The sequence below is a fragment of the Danio rerio genome, chromosome 13 (assembly GCF_052040795.2).
Source record: "Danio rerio strain M-AB ecotype USA chromosome 13, GRCz13ab, whole genome shotgun sequence".
Lineage (NCBI taxonomy): Eukaryota > Metazoa > Chordata > Actinopteri > Cypriniformes > Danionidae > Danio > Danio rerio.
Window position 1 is genome coordinate 4,373,491 of NC_141033.1, and position 18,981 is coordinate 4,392,471.

At 36.0% G+C, this 18,981-nt stretch overlaps 1 protein-coding gene across 4 annotated transcripts; it reads left to right on the plus strand.

Moving 5' to 3' along the window:
• The first annotated feature begins 1,719 nt into the window (after positions 1-1,719).
• Positions 1,720-13,636, plus strand: tbxtb (T-box transcription factor Tb). Of its 4 annotated transcripts, none has more exons than XM_087278960.1 (9): positions 1,720-1,986; positions 3,987-4,251; positions 4,668-4,802; positions 4,918-4,979; positions 6,758-6,819; positions 7,560-7,736; positions 10,668-10,797; positions 11,190-11,849; positions 11,890-13,636. In XM_087278960.1, exons 1-8 carry the CDS (start codon positions 1,787-1,789, stop codon positions 11,431-11,433), a joined length of 1,275 nt encoding a protein of 424 aa, XP_087135086.1. In that variant the 5' UTR covers positions 1,720-1,786; the 3' UTR covers positions 11,434-11,849; positions 11,890-13,636. The 4 variants fall into 4 exon arrangements, with proteins under 4 accessions (XP_087135086.1, XP_087135088.1, XP_087135087.1 ...); XM_087278962.1 differs by having other exon boundaries at positions 1,720-1,982; XM_087278961.1 differs by having other exon boundaries at positions 1,720-1,982; positions 11,190-13,636.
• Positions 13,637-18,981: the final 5,345 nt, after the last annotated feature.

Below are 18,981 nucleotides of genomic sequence, written 5' to 3' on the forward strand. Positions count from 1 at the left end.
TATATATATATATATATATATATATATATATATATATATATACATATATATATATATATATGTTTTACTATTTTAAAAATGCTGAATTTGTGAACATTTAGAATCATTTAGAACATCTATTTAGAATCGTTGAAATAACATAATTTCAATATTTTATTTAAAGAATGCAGATTTTGTGACCATTTTTATCTATTTAGCATTATTTCAGGGTGCAAAACTGGCACAAAATGCTAATGCTAAGTAAATAATTTGGTTGATGTTTTCACATGTATTCAATGTTATTTGGGCATGGTGAATTGTAGCATACAGTTATAGAATACTACACTATTCGATCATTAGTTTATTTTACTATAGTTGTTGTGTTACCATAGCAGCAATATTACATATAGTACTTTAATATAGTTATATATTATTTAGGCCTACTATAGACCATTTTGATGGATGTAAACAAAAACAACGGTCCCAACATAGTTCCTGTTTTACAGTTTTACAGAGCCACATACTGATAAATAATGTTATGATGTTTAGCCATTAAGATATGATTGAATTGCCTCTTTTTGCTATTATAAAATAGTTTGAAAACAAGCTAGAAATGGCCAATGACACTGAAATGGTCTGTAAATTACTATAGTATTTCTTCAATAAATAAATTTGAAAAAAATATGTAGACTAATAATTATAGTAAGTCTAACCATTACACATGTATCATTGCTGTAAGTTATAAACAAAGTGCCTTACTATTGTTTTTTATGTGTTTGAATAAATTTCCTAATTTAAAGCCTTCCGTTGTATACCATATACTATAGTTTGAACTTCAGATGCCAGTATACTTCTTAAATACAATTAGTTTAGGACAGTTTTCGTTGTTTATAAGAAGTATTTTATATTTTTACTGATAGTTTTACTTTAAGTCATGTCGCCAAGATGAAGCATTTCACGCTATTTTATAAACACTCATTACTGACCTGCAGCTCGTTGGGTTTGGTGCCGTTTCCTCCTCTCTTGACACCTCTGAAACATTCCCACGGGCTTTAAACTCATAAACATCTTATAAAACATTCGTCAACACCTAGATATCAGAAAGACTTACATCATACAGCTATTTAATGCTAAATGTTAAAAAGTCGAACGTATTAAACAATTATCTATCTATCTATCTATCTATCTATCTATCTATCTATCTATCTATCTATCTATCTATCTATCTATCTATCTATCTATCTATCTATCTATCTATCTATCTATCTATCTATCTATCTATCTATCTATTTAAATCCCAATAAGTTAAGGCAACTTAATTTGAGGAAAGGGCCTGATTTCATAAGTATCTTGAACTTACTCCAGCTATCTATTTTGTATTTATTTATATTACATATTTAAATGTATTTACATACATAAAATATATTAAATATGACACGTAAAAAATTATTGCAAAACAAAAACGATAGCATACAAAAATAGACACAGTATGCTACTTACACTTTTTACAGTAATATCAAAGGAACAAATCACAAGAGAAAATAAATAAATAAATAAATACACGGTATGAATAAATATGAACATAAATATGTGTATTTCTTTTACATCATATCTCTGAACCAATCACTGGCCAGAACGAACGCATCAAAGCGGAGACTAACCAATCAGAGACTTCCTAAGCAGTTCGTGGAGCGAGTTTTACCTGAGTAAAGTATTTATTTGCATCTCTTCAAGTCTTCTGGGTGTATTTTGACTGGTGAGCTCTCGCAGTTTGGATATATCTTGTCGGATCCTCTTGGATGATAGAATGGACTCCGGTGACTGTCCTGAGAAGAACATTCAGTTTAGGGTGGACCATTTATTAACTGCGGTAGAAAATGAGCTTCAAGCTGGCAGCGAGAAAGGAGATCCGACGGAAAGAGAGCTTAAAGTCGCTTTAGATGAAAATGAGCTTTGGCAGAAATTCAAAGCACTGACGAATGAGATGATAGTGACCAAGAATGGCAGGTATTTCTCTTTTTTTTGCCAGATAATATGTTGTAATTAACAGCAGAATTACATCTTTAAAATGTGCAGTTGTTAACATAATCAATGTTTATTTAATATGTTGATTGTTTGATTTGCTTATAGTGTTACAAAAGTGAGTGTTGAGTAAAAAAAGTTATATATTAAAATTTTAAGCCTATCTTTAGTGTATTTTAATATAAAACGCAAAAATAGCAACACATAGGCCTACAGTACTTTCAGATTACTTTCACTAAAAAGTAGCTACTTTTTATTAACCATTTATACATCACTGCCTGCTTTACCAAATGGTTGACATTATTTCGGCTGTTTTAAATAATCACTGTTAAAACCAATTTAAAGGAAAAAGACAACATTGTTGGTTTATAAAAAATCCAACAAACATAATCATGTTGCATTACTATTGTAAAAAAAACAAGAAAACGGGTTAAATGAGAATCTGAACTATTTTATGGTAAACTTAAATAAATAAAGATGATTTAGTGTTCAGAAATGTTTTATTTATTTATATATATATTTAAATAAATTGGTCTTACTTTCATAGGCCTATATATAATAATTCTGGTACTTTTACCATAAACAGACATACACTTTGTTTCAGGACGACAATGTGACATGAAGATGTCGAAAAGTTACAGACAGCTCTCTACTGGTGTTAATCTGTTATTTTAGATTTCAGGTCCAGGATGCTCACACGTGTTAAAAAAAAATACTATAGTAATATCTAGTAAATACCATAGTGTTTTAAAACTATACTAATACTATAGTAAAGTGTATACATTATAGAATTTACAACTCTGTGATTTTGGTTATATTGTAAAAATACATATTATTTTCAGATTTTTCATAGTATATGAAATAAATCTGCCACTTTTACCATAAATTGACATATCTACCATTTGGTAGTGGTTAATATTTTAGAAATCATGGGATGTGTTGAAACAAAAATGCATTGAGTGTGTTAACTAGCGATATTAGGCGTTAAGAAATGCAATCCAAATTATTTTTTCTTGGTTGTGCAGTTAAAGGCGACTTAGGATTTTAATATATTACTATTTCCAACACTGATAAAAGTAGTTAATGCTTAATTTTAATACGTATCTTAAATTGCTTAGCCTAATTCACATACATAAGACGTTAATGATTAAATGTAGTTTTCAAAAAAGTTTTGTTTAAACTTTATTTTTGCATAAAATGTCATAGTATATACGAAGTTGCAAATCTGAAGTGCTATCTGAAATGTTTTTTTTTTAAATGCACATTTTTCTCAGGCTCATGTGTGTAGGTTTAGAAATTCACATTTATAGAAAGTAGCCTACTGTTTTTTTCATAGGTTTTAAAGTGAAATAACTGAACATAAACATGATAGAATGCAGAGAAAAATGCTAATTTTAGAGGAAATTTTTTAGATGACACTAGGCCTATAGGTTTTTGCATCTTCCCTGTAAAACGATCTGCTATTTAGCAGTTTCCGTAGCCTGTTTTGTCATTCATTCACAAGTTCTTTCCGTTTTGGTTGTGAAATATTATGGGAGTTTTATCTCTGCTCTGTCAACTTTTGATGTTGAAAATTCAACTCTGCAGTTTAACAAAGTGACTTTATTGACATTTTTTTAGTTTAAAATATATAAATAAGTAGAGAGAAATAAGTGTGCAACATAACAGAAAATGTGCTGGCAGTTTATTACAAGGTTTTGTAGCGTAATGCAACACCAGCCCAGACAATATATATCACTTTAAACTATTAAAAATGTCAATGAAAGTCACTTTTTAATGTTAAAACTTTTTAGAGGCAAGATTAAGTTCCCATAATGCGACTCAAAAGCATAAAAAACGGGGGAAAATAAAAACATAAATCACAAAATACGGAAAACTGCTAATTTATGTATAGTTTTTATAACTAATGTAATTATATAGCCTATATACAAGTTTTACACTATTGATGGGATTTGTTAAATGACAATGTTTCTTGCTTCCTCCAGGCGCATGTTTCCAGTACTAAAGGTTAATATATCGGGTCTAGATCCAAACGCCATGTACTCTTTCTTACTGGATTTCGTCCCAGCCGACAATCACCGGTGGAAGTATGTGAACGGTGAGTGGGTACCGGGCGGCAAACCCGAGCCACAAGCCCCTAGCTGCGTGTACATCCACCCGGACTCGCCAAACTTCGGCGCGCACTGGATGAAGAGCTGCGTGTCCTTCAGTAAAGTCAAGCTCACCAACAAACTCAATGGAGGAGGGCAGGTTAGTGTGCATGATTATCGTCTGTTTAAGCTACTTTTACATGACTTTAATTTATTCAAACTTCATGGAACTAAATTAATTATAAACTCAATCAAAACTGCGACCATCGATAGTGAAGCAGAAAGTGAACCGAAAGTTTTTTGCGAAGACGATGTTTATTTTTTTGCCATTTGGTTGATTGTTTTGTATTTTTTATTGGCTAATGTATATTTGTGTTGGTTTTTGGCATATAATAAATTCCATAATAGTCGAATTAAAACAAACAACAACAATTCCACCGCATAAAAAACTTATCAAATTCGTTTTCTTCGTTTTTTATTATTATTTAAGCGCCGAGTTTGCTTGTTAAGTACTATTATTACTACTAACGCACACGAAAATATCACCAAGAGCCTGAAAATGTTTTTCCCCGACAGATTATGTTGAACTCGCTGCACAAATATGAGCCGCGTATCCACATAGTGCGCGTTGGTGGTCCACAGAGGATGATCACCACTCACGCTTTCCCCGAAACACAGTTCATTGCAGTGACTGCCTATCAAAATGAAGAGGTAATGTTTATGTTTTGTTTTTTACTAAGGTGAAGTTGGTTTTGTATATTCGCTTTTTCGGACTTTCTCCTTAATATAATTTCAAATAAATCTGTAATTTGTTCCTTATTTTCAGATTACGTCTCTCAAAATTAAATACAATCCATTCGCCAAAGCTTTTCTGGATACCAAGGAAAGGTACATACATATTTTATACTTTTATAATATTTTGTTAAGATTTTTTACTCCACTGAATATGTTTTAGTCATTTTGAGCAAGATAATTTGTGTTTTCAAAATGTCATGTTTACTTCAGTTTGTTGTGAATCCTCTCTAATTGTTAATAAAAATTTGGAAAGAATTTCTTAAACAAGTTTCTGTAATCAAACTACAGTTTAAAATATTTTAATCTGCAAGAATATTAAACTATGTTTAAAGGGATAATTCACCCACAACTGAAAATTATACTACTCTCCCTGTACTTGTTCCAAACCTCTTTAGCGTTCTCCATCATTCATTCATTTTCCTTTGGCTCAGTCCCTTTATTCATCAGAGGTTCCCACAGGGGAATGAACTGGCAACTAATAGAGCATATGTTTCGCGGATGCCCTTCTAGCTGCAACTCAGTACTGGGAAACATCTATACACACTAATTCACACACGGCCAATTCAGTTTATTCAGTTCACCGATAAAAACTCACTAAATCAAATAGTAAAGTGGTCCAGTAGGCTGACCTGGGTGTCACTAGCCAATAGAGGCTGTGTACACCAGGTAGCTAAAGGGGCAAATTCAATTTTAAGTGACACTGCTCATCCCCTACACCCAGAGTTTCAGCTCCTTCCTTCTGGTCGCAGTTTTCTAGTATTAAGCTGTAGATTGAAACGATGCAAAAATAGTTTCACCCCAGCAGCCATTAGACCAGTGGTCACCAAACTTGTTCTGGAGGGCCGGTGTCCTGCAGATTTTTGCTCTAGCCCTAATCAAACACACCTAAACAAGCTAATCAAGGTCTTAGTAGGTACACTTGAAACACCCAGGCAGGTTTGTTGAGGGAGGTTGGAGATAAACCCTGCCTGCAGGGACACCAGCCCTCCAGAGATTGGTGACCCCTGCATTAGACATTTAAATAAGGCATAGACGAAAGCAGAGGTGTTTCGGTGACTTGTATATTTTAGATAGATTTAAACATTTATTTAAGAGGGTGGACACTTAAAGTAATTATTCATTTATTCTTTATAAGTGTTTTTAGGTTTCTGTTTTATGTCCTAATGTTTATTTGTTGTTGTTTACTATGTGAGTTCCTTTGTGTGGCACAATTATGAGATAAGGACTCTTGACTGCAAACCAAATCTACCTTCGGGTATAAACAAAGTAACCTAACCTAACCTAATATAGCACAAGTCTTTGGACTGTGGGGGAAACCGGAGCACCCAGAGGAAACCCACGCCAACACGGAGATAACATGCAAACTCCACACAGAAATGCACACTGGCCCAGTTAAGACTTGAACCCGTGACCTTTTTGTTGTGAGGCGACAGTGCTAACCATTGAGCCACCATGTCGCCAGTCTTTGGCTTTCTTCCTTCTGTTAAACACAACAGAAGATTTTTGAAGAGTGTTGAAAAACCTCTAACCGTTGACATGCATAATAGGAAAAAACAAATGGAAGTCAATGGTTACAGGTTTTCATCATTCATCAAAATATCTTCTGTTGTCTCCAATAGAAGAAAGAAGCTCATAAACGCACTTAAGAGAGATTAAATAAAGAGTACATTTTCCTTTTTGGGTGAACTGCTGAATATATTAAACATACAAAACCACTGAAAAACAACAACATTTAGACTTTTAGTTTTAACTCAAAACCTTCTTCATAGACAAAATAAATAAATAAATAAATAAATAAATAAATAGCCCCAACATAAAGAAATCAGTTTTTGTTATAAAAACATAATTTTTTTTGTTCTTTTATTTTTCAGAAGTGATCATAAGGAAATTATTGAGGATGTCAGTGAAAGTCAGCAGTCTGGTTATTCTCAATGTAAGCAAACACAATTCAAATAATCATTTAATAACCGTCCTTGAATATGTGAATCATCTGGATTTCAGTTATTTAATCAATCATTTTGAAAATTAAGACTGAACCTCTCCACTATTTTTGTCGTTGTGCAGGTACAGTTGAAGTCAGAATTATTAGCCCTGCTGTGATTTTTGTTTCCTTTTTTAAATATTTCCCAAATGATGTTTAACAGATTCAGGAATTTTTCACAGTATTTCCTATAATATTTTTTCTTCTAGAGAAAGTCTTATTTGTTTTATTTCGGCTAGAATAAAAGCAGTTTTAATAAAAAAATAAATAAATAAATAAACATTTTAAGGTCAAAATTATTAGCCCACTTAATTAATAAGTTTTCTTCAATTATCTACAGAACACACTACTTTGATACAATAACTTGCCTAATTACCATCAATTTGCCTAGTTAACCTAGTTAAGCCTTTAAATGACATTTTAAGCTGAATACGAGTATCTTGAAAAAAATCTAGTCAAATATTATTTACTGTCATCATGGCAAAGATAAAATAAATCAGTTATTAGAAATGAGTTATTAAAACTGTTATGTTAAGAAATGTGTTGAAAAAATCTGCTCTTCGTCAAACAGAAATAAGGGGTAAACATACAGGAGGGCTAATATCTCTGACTTCAACTGTATTTATAATAATTTCCTTTATAACTGAGCAAAAGGAATCATCTATCGACTCTCGTTTTCTTTGTTGTTCTAGTAAGCAGCTGGTTTCTGCCATCCGCAGGGTCACTGTGTCCATCCGCAAACCCTCACGCACAGCTCAACAGTGCACTGTCTCTGTCTACATCCCACGGCTGTGAACGTTACTCCACTCTTAGGGGCCACCGGTCCGCACCGTACCCCAGCACGTACGCCCACCGCACTGCTTCTCCTAGTAAGTTACAACCAGCTTTTTCACCCGTCAAGGTTATTTAGTTTAAATATGAACCATATATTAAATGTTTTGTTAATTTATATCTTTGTTAATTAGGATAAATTAATTATTATAATTAATTAAAATTAAAAAATCATTAATTAAAAATCTATATAGACACACCCTTCAGATTTAAAGTAATATAAATATAAAATAATAAATTATAAATATACAAATAAATAATATGTAAAATATAAATAATTTAACAGCAGATTTCAAGAGTTCACACTTAGCTGATAATCAATAATGTGTAATTGGCATGCTGTCCTGGGAGAGAGCCCTGAGCTCGTACTATCCTCGAGCCCAGGGCTCCCTTCCATAAAAAGGGGCGTGGGGGGAGTTCGAGCTCAGTTAAGTCTCGAGAACTTTCCTACTTGTCACCGTGTGAGAAGAGTAAACTAAGGTTGTCTTGGGTAATAATGTGGTTTAGTCGATTGGCTATGCTGTATGCAACCCAAGCTCATTCTGAAAACTTAGTCCCGCGGACGTTTCTGGAGACTGCAATTTACGTGGCCGGAGGTACGTATGGCTGCATTTAATTTTTTTAAGCGAACGTTACGAGGTGGTGTGACGCCACTCCTCTTCGCGCTCGCCGGCTGACAGCTCAGCCCTGTGTGGAGGGCTTTCCTGCCGCAACCAGTTTGTCCGGTTAGCTCGACGTGTACGTCGGCAGAGTGGAGACCCGGAAGGAAGCTGACCGCGACGACCGGGTTCGAGTCCGGGGAAGAGTGGTTCCAGAAAGCAGGTAAGACAAAAACAGAATTCAAAAAATAAAGTGAACGAGTTTATAACGGGGCGAGAATAGGGTGAAATCCGAAAACACGCTCAAAATTAGACGAGGGCTTTTCTTTTTCTGGACCATTTTTGTAAATCGTTGCTTGGGTTTAGGGAAGTAAGCGGGCGGGTGGGCAAGCGGGTTCAATCGGTAAAACCGTTTGGGTTTAGGAAAGGAGGAGGAGGTTGGGTCGGCCTATTGCCCAGTCAATCATTCAGTCAGTCGGACAGACGGTCGCTCAACAGCGGCCACCGGCGTCTTTACACGAGAAGAGGAGGCGCCCGGGAGAGGCGTTCGAGATGCAAAAAAGCGTACACAGCGGCCTCTCGCAGATTTGCGAAAACAAAAACTGCACAAATACATACCTTCCTGGACATATTTCGGGGTCTACAGAAATGTCCGAGGGACTACGTTTCCAGAATGAGCCTGGGTTGGTTGTATGTTTTTGGACGGTGGGAGGAAACTGGGGAACCTTGAGGAAACCCACACGAACACAGGGAGAACATAGAAACTCCACACAGAAACGCCAGCAGACCCGAAAGGAGGTTGAACCAGCGTTGTTCTTGCTGTGAGGCGACAGCGCTAGCCACTGGGCCACCTTGTCGCCCTATCGGAAAAAAGGGTGGGAAATAGGGGTGGAAGAGGGGGGAAACTTCGAGACGAAGATAACTGCAGTGAAAAACTCAGATTATTTATAATGCTTCCGTATACATCTAATAGGGCAAATTACAGAGCTAATGAGGTGCCAGCCGTGTTGATCATAAGCATGTGATCCTCTCGAAATTAGTTTATTAATAAACCACACTTTATGGTACTTTGATGTTTTTTTAATTTTTGTTTATGATCATTATTATTATCATTATTATTAAACTATATATAAAACTAACGTTATATAACCTTTTTATATCATTTATAAATCTTATATGCAATTAAAAATCCATGCTCTTATGAAGAAAATTAATAGAATTTGTTGTTTTCCTTTCGGTTTTATCAGCATTGAGTTGAAACCTGTCCACCTGGGGTTCTTTTTTTTCTGGTACTTTTACCATTTTATCTCGCCATCATCCCATTTAAGTATATTTCTACCATATTTTAAATCTTTCTATTAAAGGTGCCAGAAACATCTACACAAAGCTGATGCAAGCATAATACTGTCGTATCACTAGGGGGCACCCTTGCTCTCAAATGTGAACTTATTTAAGGGACAATAAAAGATCCCCTATTTTTACATCCCCATACATATTTACATTAGATGTCACCTACCCTGTTGTTGTCTATTGGAAGGAATGCATCAATAGAGCGCCATTTTAGTACAGGGTAGCGCTCCTTTGAAATTAATGCGGGACCAAGCTGCAGTAAAGGACTGTGGCCATCCAAAGCCAGAGATATACACATATATACATAGATCTATGAGCAGGAGTTTGCCTGGAGGTCAGTATGTCATTTTTTTTTAATTACTAAAATTTTTTCTGTATTGATGGATAAGTGATCGCACAGGCATTTCTGACAAACCGCTTGTATGTGTTTATGAAAATGTACTATCCACCCTCCCTGTAAGATTTGATCTAATCCGTGTCCTGAAACACAGCCGATTGAGGGAGCGATTCGTTTGTGAATGAATCTCCGTTATGAACGGCTCCTTGACTTAGCCGACAATAATACAAGTTTCTGGCACCGCAGCATCTCGTTGTCATATTTCTTTTGCTTGTTTGCTGAATTTATCCAACAAAACTAGCATAAGCCGAGTATTTAGTGCGAGTTGGTGCTAGTTTGCCTTATGATGAATAGTATTATCATCAATAACGTTACCTGTTTGGCACAAAATTTCAGAACATACAAAAACGTAAAAAACTGAACCTTACCTGTGAAATGTTCTGCCTTTGTGCTTGTTTTCTTTGTTTGCTCGTTACTACACTCGTACACAATGCATCTTCACGTAGTAACACTGTCTTAAATAGTGAGGTTGAATGACATTTGTCCTGGGAGCACTGTACCAATATGGCAGCGCTATTGACGCATGCTCAGGGTGTATATGTATATATCTATGTTACATCCCAATGTCGATATGTGAAAATAGCAAGCGCCTACATACTCATTGTGTGTTGTTTGTGCTGCAGCTGGTTATTCTGACAGCTCCTCGTGTTTATCCATGTTGCCGTCTCATGATAACTGGTCCAGTCTACAGATGTCCTCGCACTCCAGTGTGCTGCCGATGGGCCACAGCTCTGGCCCAAACTCAAACACCAGGTGAAGCTCCTATCACAGCTTATCAGTCACACACTGTTTATCCAATGCAAATGTATTCAAATGAAAGTGTTATTTGTGTAACTAATAAGGTATGAGAAGCTGGGTTACATAAGCGCTAGTTTTCTGGCATCCTCTTGGTCTGTCCTGGCCCTTTATAAGCCTTTATAAGTTCTCTTTTACCATCTATGTAACATCAGCTGCCAGTGTATATGCCAGCTGTGATATATATATATATATATATATATATATATATATATATATATATATATATATATATATATATATATATATATATATATATTATAATTTTCCTCTGTTATTATACTTTTGGATTTCACAATAGCATGTTTTTAACCTGTGAATCCTCTGTTGTGTTTGTATCTTGTTTGCAGTCAGTACACCAGCTTGTGGTCTGTAGGGAACTCCTCTCAGTCTGGAAGTATGAGCAGCAGTCTGGGCTCTCAGTTCCTCCGCGGCTCGGCCGGTCACTACAGCAGTCTCGCTCACCCGCTCACAGCGCCCTCTTCTGGCTCTCCTTTATACGACACAGCTGCTTCAGAGGCTTCAGAATATGACACAGCAGCCCATACTCGCCTTCCTACAGCCTGGACCCATGTGGCACCACCATCCTTATAGAAGTCAAGCCTATGGACTAAAGTTAAGCCATGTACAGTACAACTGAACTCTCCTGGCTTTCAAATAGGGCTGTCAAAGTATGGGGCGTTCACACCAGACATGGTTTGCATGAATAGATTGCGTTATTCACACGTAGTGAAGTTTATTTATAACAACTGACCACGTTTGGCATCATTGGTGGGATGTCTGTCTGCCCGGTAACTCCAGTTCTGTTGCTAAATGGCTGACATGGATTTAATTGAGAGAGTAGCTGTGCTTAATGTGCTTTAGGAATGCTGAAAAAACAGCGTAGATTCGTTCGGCGCCGTGTCTGGGTCTATTAGTTCCTTCAGAAGTGCACCCAGCTCTGTGAGTTCATCAACTCCTCCAGAAACTGCTCCTGGATGACGGCTGATTTCAGTGGTACTTCTGATTGAGCCGGTCCCAGTTTGATAAGTTGTTTTCCGGTGTTGGCAGGAGAATTTCCCCTCGGGACACCAACTACAGGTGCTACGTCATAATCACGCCCCTACTAGAGCAAGCTCCTGATTGGTTAACATGTCATGAATGTCCATCAAAGTTCATCATTCGCTCGCTGCGAATAGTGTCGCAGGATCCCTAATTGCTTCAATACATTGACAATCACTCGGCCTTGATGCTTCAACTGTGTCTGCTGCGAACGTACCATAAAACACAGCTGATTGCTATTGTGCTCACGTGCTCAACAAAAACTAACTGTGGTAGATTGTGAAGGTCATCAGTTCACCACACTTCACCACTAGTCATCAAGGGCAAACACAGATACACGGACACTAGAGTTTTATAGCTGCGTCAGTCAGTCAACCCATCAGCATGTTTTTGAACAGGAATGATGTTCCAGGATCAACATACATACACTGCCTGACAAAAGTCTCGTCGTCGATCTCAGTTGTAAGAGCAACAAATAATATCTTGACTTCTCTTTGATCATTTGGAAAAGTGGCTGAAGGTCGATTTTTCTGCTGAATCATCTGTTGAACTGCATCACAATCATCACAAATACTGCAGAAGACCTACTGGAACCAGCATGGACCCAATATTCTCACAGAAATCAGTCAAGTTTGGTGAAGGAAAAATCATGGTTTGGGGTTACATTCAGTATGGGGGCATGCGAGAGATCTGCAGAATGGATGGCAACATCAACAGCCTGAGGTATCAAGACATTTGTGCTGCCCATTACAAACCACAGGAGAGGGCAAATTCTCCAGCAGGATAGCACTCCTGCTCATACTTCAGCCTCCACATCAAAGCTCCTGAAAGCAAAGTAGGTCAAGGTGCTACAGGATTGGCCAGCCCAGTCACCAGACATGAACATTATTGAGCATGTCTGGAGTAAGATGAAGGAGGAGGCAATGAAGATGAATCCAAAGAATCTCTATGAGCTCTGGGAGTCCTGCAATTCCAGATGACTTTATTAATCAGTGATTTGAGTCATTGCAGAGATGTATAGATGCAGTCCTCCAAGCTCATGATGGAGTCAGACACAATATTCACTCTGTTTCCACTGCTGCATGACTTTATATTCTATACTGGACATTATTTCTGTTGAGTGACAAGACTTTTGTCTAAGCAAAGTCAGACCTTACTGTCTTAATTTAATCATTAAATAATCATAATAATAATAATTATAATCATCAAGGCATGATCATATTTTATTTTGGTAAAATAAGTGTAATCTAGAGGCCTTTGTCTTTTTATATAAGCCACTTCTAATACTGAATTATCAACTAGAAGTCCAGTTATTATTAGTTGTTCCTGAAATTTGGATAGGCGACAAGACTTTGGTCAGGTAGTGTAGTCTTATCGCATCCTACTTGGCAAAAACACACCTTAAACTGGATTCTCTCTTTTTACAGTGTGATTTCTGTGTTTACATCAAAATCTGAGATCTTTGAAACAAAAATCTTGCTATTCAATCTCACAATTCACATAAAGCAAGTGTTATGTAATTTTGTCTTGGAGTACTTCGTGTTCAGACCATGAAGGTCATTTAGGGCTTTTAAATATACAAGTAACTATTTTTAAGGCATATTGTACATAAGTGTTATTTATATTTTGTCTTATTATAAAGGAAACTTCATATGCACAATTGTGAAGAAAATATTTTGTAAAATACTTGTTTTTTTTTATATTTTTTGGAATTTGACTTCAGCATGGTAAACAATTAAAGTGTTTTTTAATGACATTATGGTACATTTATTTAACAACTATTTCTTGCAGCTTGTTTATTAAGTACAACATAGGCTCATTCTGAAAATGTAGCCTATATACATTTCTGGAGATCGCGAATTATGTAGCCAGAAGTTTGTATGGCTGTATTTTGTCTTTAAAATGAATGTTATGGGGCAGTATGATGCTGATCCTTTTCGCTCTTACCAGCTGACCACTTACCTCTGTATGGACGGCTTTCCTGCTGTTACCAGTTTGTCCAGTGGCTTGCAGCGTACGTTGGAGGACTTGAAACACAGAGAAAAGCTGACCAAGAGGGTTCCAGTTCGGCAAGAATGGTTTCAGAAAGCAGGTAAGACAAAAGACAAAAAAATTAAATAAGCAAGTAAATGACAGGGTGACAATGTGGTATAATGTAAAAACATGGTGAAAACCAGCAGGCTTTTCTTTTTCTCGATTACTTTTCAAAACACTGTTGGTTGGGTTTAGGGAAGGCGGTGGACGCTGGTCAATTGTTGCTTTTCAAAACACTGTTGGTTGGGTTTAGGCAAAAAGCATAGAATCACCAAGAGGTGACACTCTGGTGCAATTTGGGAAACAGCCACTAGATGCCGCGGCGGCCATTTTGAAATGAAAACTTCAATAGTTTTCAGCAGCATATTATAAGTCTGTAAATTATAAGACAGCATATCATAAGTCTGTTATGGATGTTGGATGTAACTATTAAAAGAATCCGGAACTGTTGCTGAGCGCTGCTGAGTGTCGCCTCTTGGTCATTCTAAGCCCTTTGTTTTAGATAAGGCTGGTCAATTGTTGCTTTTCAAAACACTGTCGGTAGAGTTTAGGGAAGGGGTTGGATGAAGAAATCGGTTGGTTGGTCAGGGAGTCAGTCGACAGCAGCCTCTGGTTTATTTATGTCAGAACAGCAGGCGTGAATGGCACTTACGAGAGAAATTTGAGATCTGAAAAATCATACACAATGGCCTCTGGTGGATTCGAGAAAACAAAAACTGCAAAAAACGTACCTGCTGGTAAGTATTTGACACTCAATAGAAATTTATACAGGGGTACGTTTTCAGAATGAGCCTGGGTTGATTTTTTTTTTACAAAAAAGACTGTTACTCTATATTGCTTGTTATTGAAATGATGTTGTGTTCTAAACATAAATAAATATAGAAGGTCTTATTATTTTCACCACAAAAAAACAATCCTGCGAGTTTTATACTGTAAAAATACAATAAATATATAAAAATAAATATATAAAAATAACCCTAACCCTACGTTTTGTCAGTTTAATAGCTAATTCGTATGAATTTGTACGAGTTCAGTCGTACGAAGTTGTACGATTTTAAACGTGCCACCCAACCCCACCCCTAAACCCAACTGTCATTTGGGGGATGAGCAAATTGTACTAAATTGGACAAATTACATCATACAAATTCATACGAATTAGCCACTAAATCAAAAAGTTGCGAATTGCCGCGAGATTTTGTTGGTTTCGTTATGTTACTTTAACATATTTCAATAAGTATTTCTGTTTTCAACTTAATATTTTTAAAGTTAAGCTAATTTAAACTAAATGTTTTGTCACTTTGATTCATGTAAGTTTAAATTATTTTTGAAGTTAATTTGATTAAACAACTTTTTTTAAAGTGCATTTATGATAAATGAATGGCACAATAATGCAGATCAGGTTATCCAGGCCAAGGTTTTATACATTTGCTGTATATTATAAATACATTATCACACAACTCATCCCCAGTATGAAAATAAAGTGTTGAACAAGCAGGTTTATGCTTATTATTGTCATTATTCTTACTTTTATATTATTAAGGTAACACTTAGATTGTATTAGTTCATGCTGTTAGTAAATGTATTTACTAATATGAACAAACAATACATTTAGTGCAATATTTATTCTTTACTGTAAAAACGCTGGGTTCCACAAAATTCCTGACAACATTGTTCAAACACAAATCTTTTAAGTTAAGTCAATCGTCTTTAAAAATTAAAGTGGACTGAATATAAAAAAATTAAGTTGTCTCTCCAAAAACCCAAAGAATTGTGTTGTTTAACTCATTTGAAACATTTCAACAAGCAGCGAAGGTGTGTTTTTAGTGTTGTTAACATTAATTAATGAAAATAAAATTGTTCATTGTTAGTTCTTGTTACTCACAGTGTTAACTAATTTGTTTTTTAATGCATTAGTAACTAGTTTTAAACTATTAATAAATACTTAAGTAATGTTCATTTTTAGTTCATCATGTTATTAAATAAATGAACTAACATTAACAAATAAAACATTATTGTAAAGTGTGACCATTTTTAATGTATCTAGATTATTTATCTGAGATTCTTTGCACCTCGTGCATACCCAGATATAATCACATTTTTTTCAGGACTTTTATATGTTGTGTTCTCCTGTAAAAATCCCACTCGGGTGAGGAATTGCATCTATTTTAATGCACTTAGCTGTTTAACAGTGCAGTGAGCTTCCAGTGTCAACACAGGAAAAGTACACATCTCTAAGTAATAGATATGTGATTTTAATTTACACATTCATGAGAGCTGGATGACTAAATTCTGCTTGTTATTATTATTATTATTTATTATAATTCAAAAGCTTATTATATCTAACATTCTACCTGCCAACCCAATTATGGAACAATAGGAATTTAATCGACATGCCTCTAATAAATGTAATATTATACAAATTAAATTAGCTTTTCATTTATGTGACGTGCATTTAAACTTACCCAATAAACGTAGACGTTCATAGATGCAATAATTTTTTAATATTAGCACACTAATAATAGTATTGACTAATGTGTTGTTCACTTATATATAATTAATATGAGCAGTACTTTTAATAAAATCAATGCAATATGAAATGAAATCTCGGCTCTGCTACTTTTGTTGATGAATCTCTTTTTCTAGTCTTTTCTTTTAGTTACTCGGTTTGTCCACAAGGTGGCGGGACAGTAGAAATATTCCACACAAGAGCCTGCTGAAATGTTCTGCGTAATATGCAAATGATGTCAATTCACGCACAAATGTTTTACGCAGCGGATGCTATTCCAGCCACAACCCAGCACTGACAATCAATCTAATATTAAAAAGGCTTTATATCTGAACACACAAGAAAACAAGAGATATAGACAGCAACGTTTGTTTCTGCTCTGATAGCTGTCTGTGGGTTTGTGTTCAATTCCCATCTGGGCAGCACACTTCAACAACACACAAGAAGTAATTTAGTAGGGATAGATGAGACAGTCTTTTGTGGGTGTCTTTTGTGGCTGTTTAAACGCATATGACCACATGAGTGTTCAACTTCTAAAGCAATTCGGTCAAATGGATTATTTAATTCTCTGTGGGAATTTATAAAAGAGGACAAGCTCATAATGTTTCAGACCACATTTACCCGTGTTTAGCATCGTGGACTTCTGATGAGACACAAAAATGCATTCTAATACACTAAAAAAACTCTTAAGGTGAAGTTTATTTATAAACTAATTTCGAGAGGATCACGTGCTTATGATTGCTCGCATTATCCCGCATTATTCAATTCATGATTCACCAATCAGATGATTCCTAAGCCACTATAAATACCCAAAGTTCCATATCACACCATCTTCATTTTGAAGAATCCCCCCTTCCACCCCTACTCCTCCTTCTTTTCTAGATGGGTGGCCCAGTGGTTAGCACTGTTGCCTCACAGCAAGAACGTCACTGGTTTTAGTCTTTACCATGCCAGCTGATGTTTCTGTGCGGAGTTTACACGTTCTCCCCTGCTTATGTGGGTTTCCCCTGGGTTCCCCGGTAAAACTTAAGTTAATTGACTTATCCAAATCGGCACCATAGACATGCTCCTAGTAAGTAGTTATCTCTTAAGAGCGATCCCTATCTGTTAATTGGCTACTACAGCAGGGAAGTTCTCCAGATCTACCTGAGCTCAAACTCCCCTTTCGCCTTGTAAATGGAAGGGAGCCCCGGGCTCAAGGATCTTATGAGCTCAGGGCTTTCTCCCGGGACAGCATGCCAAACAAGCTTTATAATCAATCATCAGCTAAGTGTGAACTCTTGAAATTTCCTTAAAAAAATACAATTTTTTACATTTCAAAAAATTTCAGTCTATATTTATTTAAATTAATCAAGTAATGTCAAGTTCTTGTTTCAGCAGAAGGAACATCGCTTTTATCAATTTATTCATTTTCTTTTCGGCTTAGTTCCTTTATTAATCAGAGATCACCACAGTGGAATGAACCGCCAACTTATCCAGCATATGTTGTACGCAGCACATGCCATTCCAGCCAGAATACAAGAGCGGCGTCATGGTATTTACTTCGAAAATTCTAGTTATCCTTGATACTTAATATTACAATTTAAAAATTCTGAGAGTAAATTTATTAAACTCGACTACTTTCTTTCAGTGTAGCAGGTATAAATTGGTATTAAGTTTGGTCCACTGTAAAAAAAAATGCTGGGTTCCACACTAGGGTTGGGTGATGTCAACCAATTAGGCATCGTACGATGTCTAGTGTGAAACATCACGATGGACGATGGCATCATCTCATAGGTGACAGTGAATTAATTATTTTAAAATAATAAATTAATCCATAATGAATTAAATATTTGTAGCCAACTGTTTCGTCTACCTGATCTGCATGGTCTTTTTTTTACCCATAACCAAATCATAAACAAATAAAGATAAGTTAGACACAAATTACCATCTCTCAATCCCTCTGGCATGAATAGGCAGAGTGATTCGTGTTGTTATAATAACATCAACACACTTGGTTGGTAAAAAGGGTGCACAACCAACAGTGTCTGACAGTAGTACAGCACAAGCTGAAGTACAAGTGTGAAAGTGAAAGACTGAAGCAGTGTACTGACGCTGTAACACGTTACCTGATAGATTCAAAAGACAGAAGAGTCGTCAGATAGAGACGAGATTAATTAAATATTATGATTAACAACTATAGTTAGACGTGATCAAGCGGTACATCCTTGATAATCTGTTCGACATGCACTGCTCTCTGGGGTTAGTGCTCAAAGCACCCGCTAACTGCTGGAGCTCAGACGCGCACATACACTGCAGCGCATGACAGAGTTTGTGTGTATTTGTGTGTGTGTGGTCATGTGATGTGTGTTTTCAGCAGTAAAGTATAGAAGAAGGGCTTTATTTTTTAGAAATGCGAGATGAAACACTAGTGTGGACATGGATTATTTTTGTTCTAGTATTCGAAGTATTAGTGTAAACGGGGCCTGATTGCGTATTTTTTGTGAACACGTTGCTGCTGCGATGGGGGCCAGGCGGAGGATTGCGATGCCGGCTCAGCATTGTGATGTCTGTCGGCCATC

Excerpts from the sequence above, each read along its gene's own strand:
- tbxtb (XM_087278960.1), top strand. The coding sequence starts at position 1,787 with ATGGACTCCGGTGACTGTCCTGAGAAGAACATTCAGTTTAGGGTGGAC. Across the intron at positions 4,252-4,667 it reads AACTCAATGGAGGAGGGCAG|ATTATGTTGAACTCGCTGCA; the intron begins GTTAGTGTGCAT and ends TTTCCCCGACAG. Across the intron at positions 7,737-10,667 it reads CCACCGCACTGCTTCTCCTA|CTGGTTATTCTGACAGCTCC; the intron begins GTAAGTTACAAC and ends TTTGTGCTGCAG.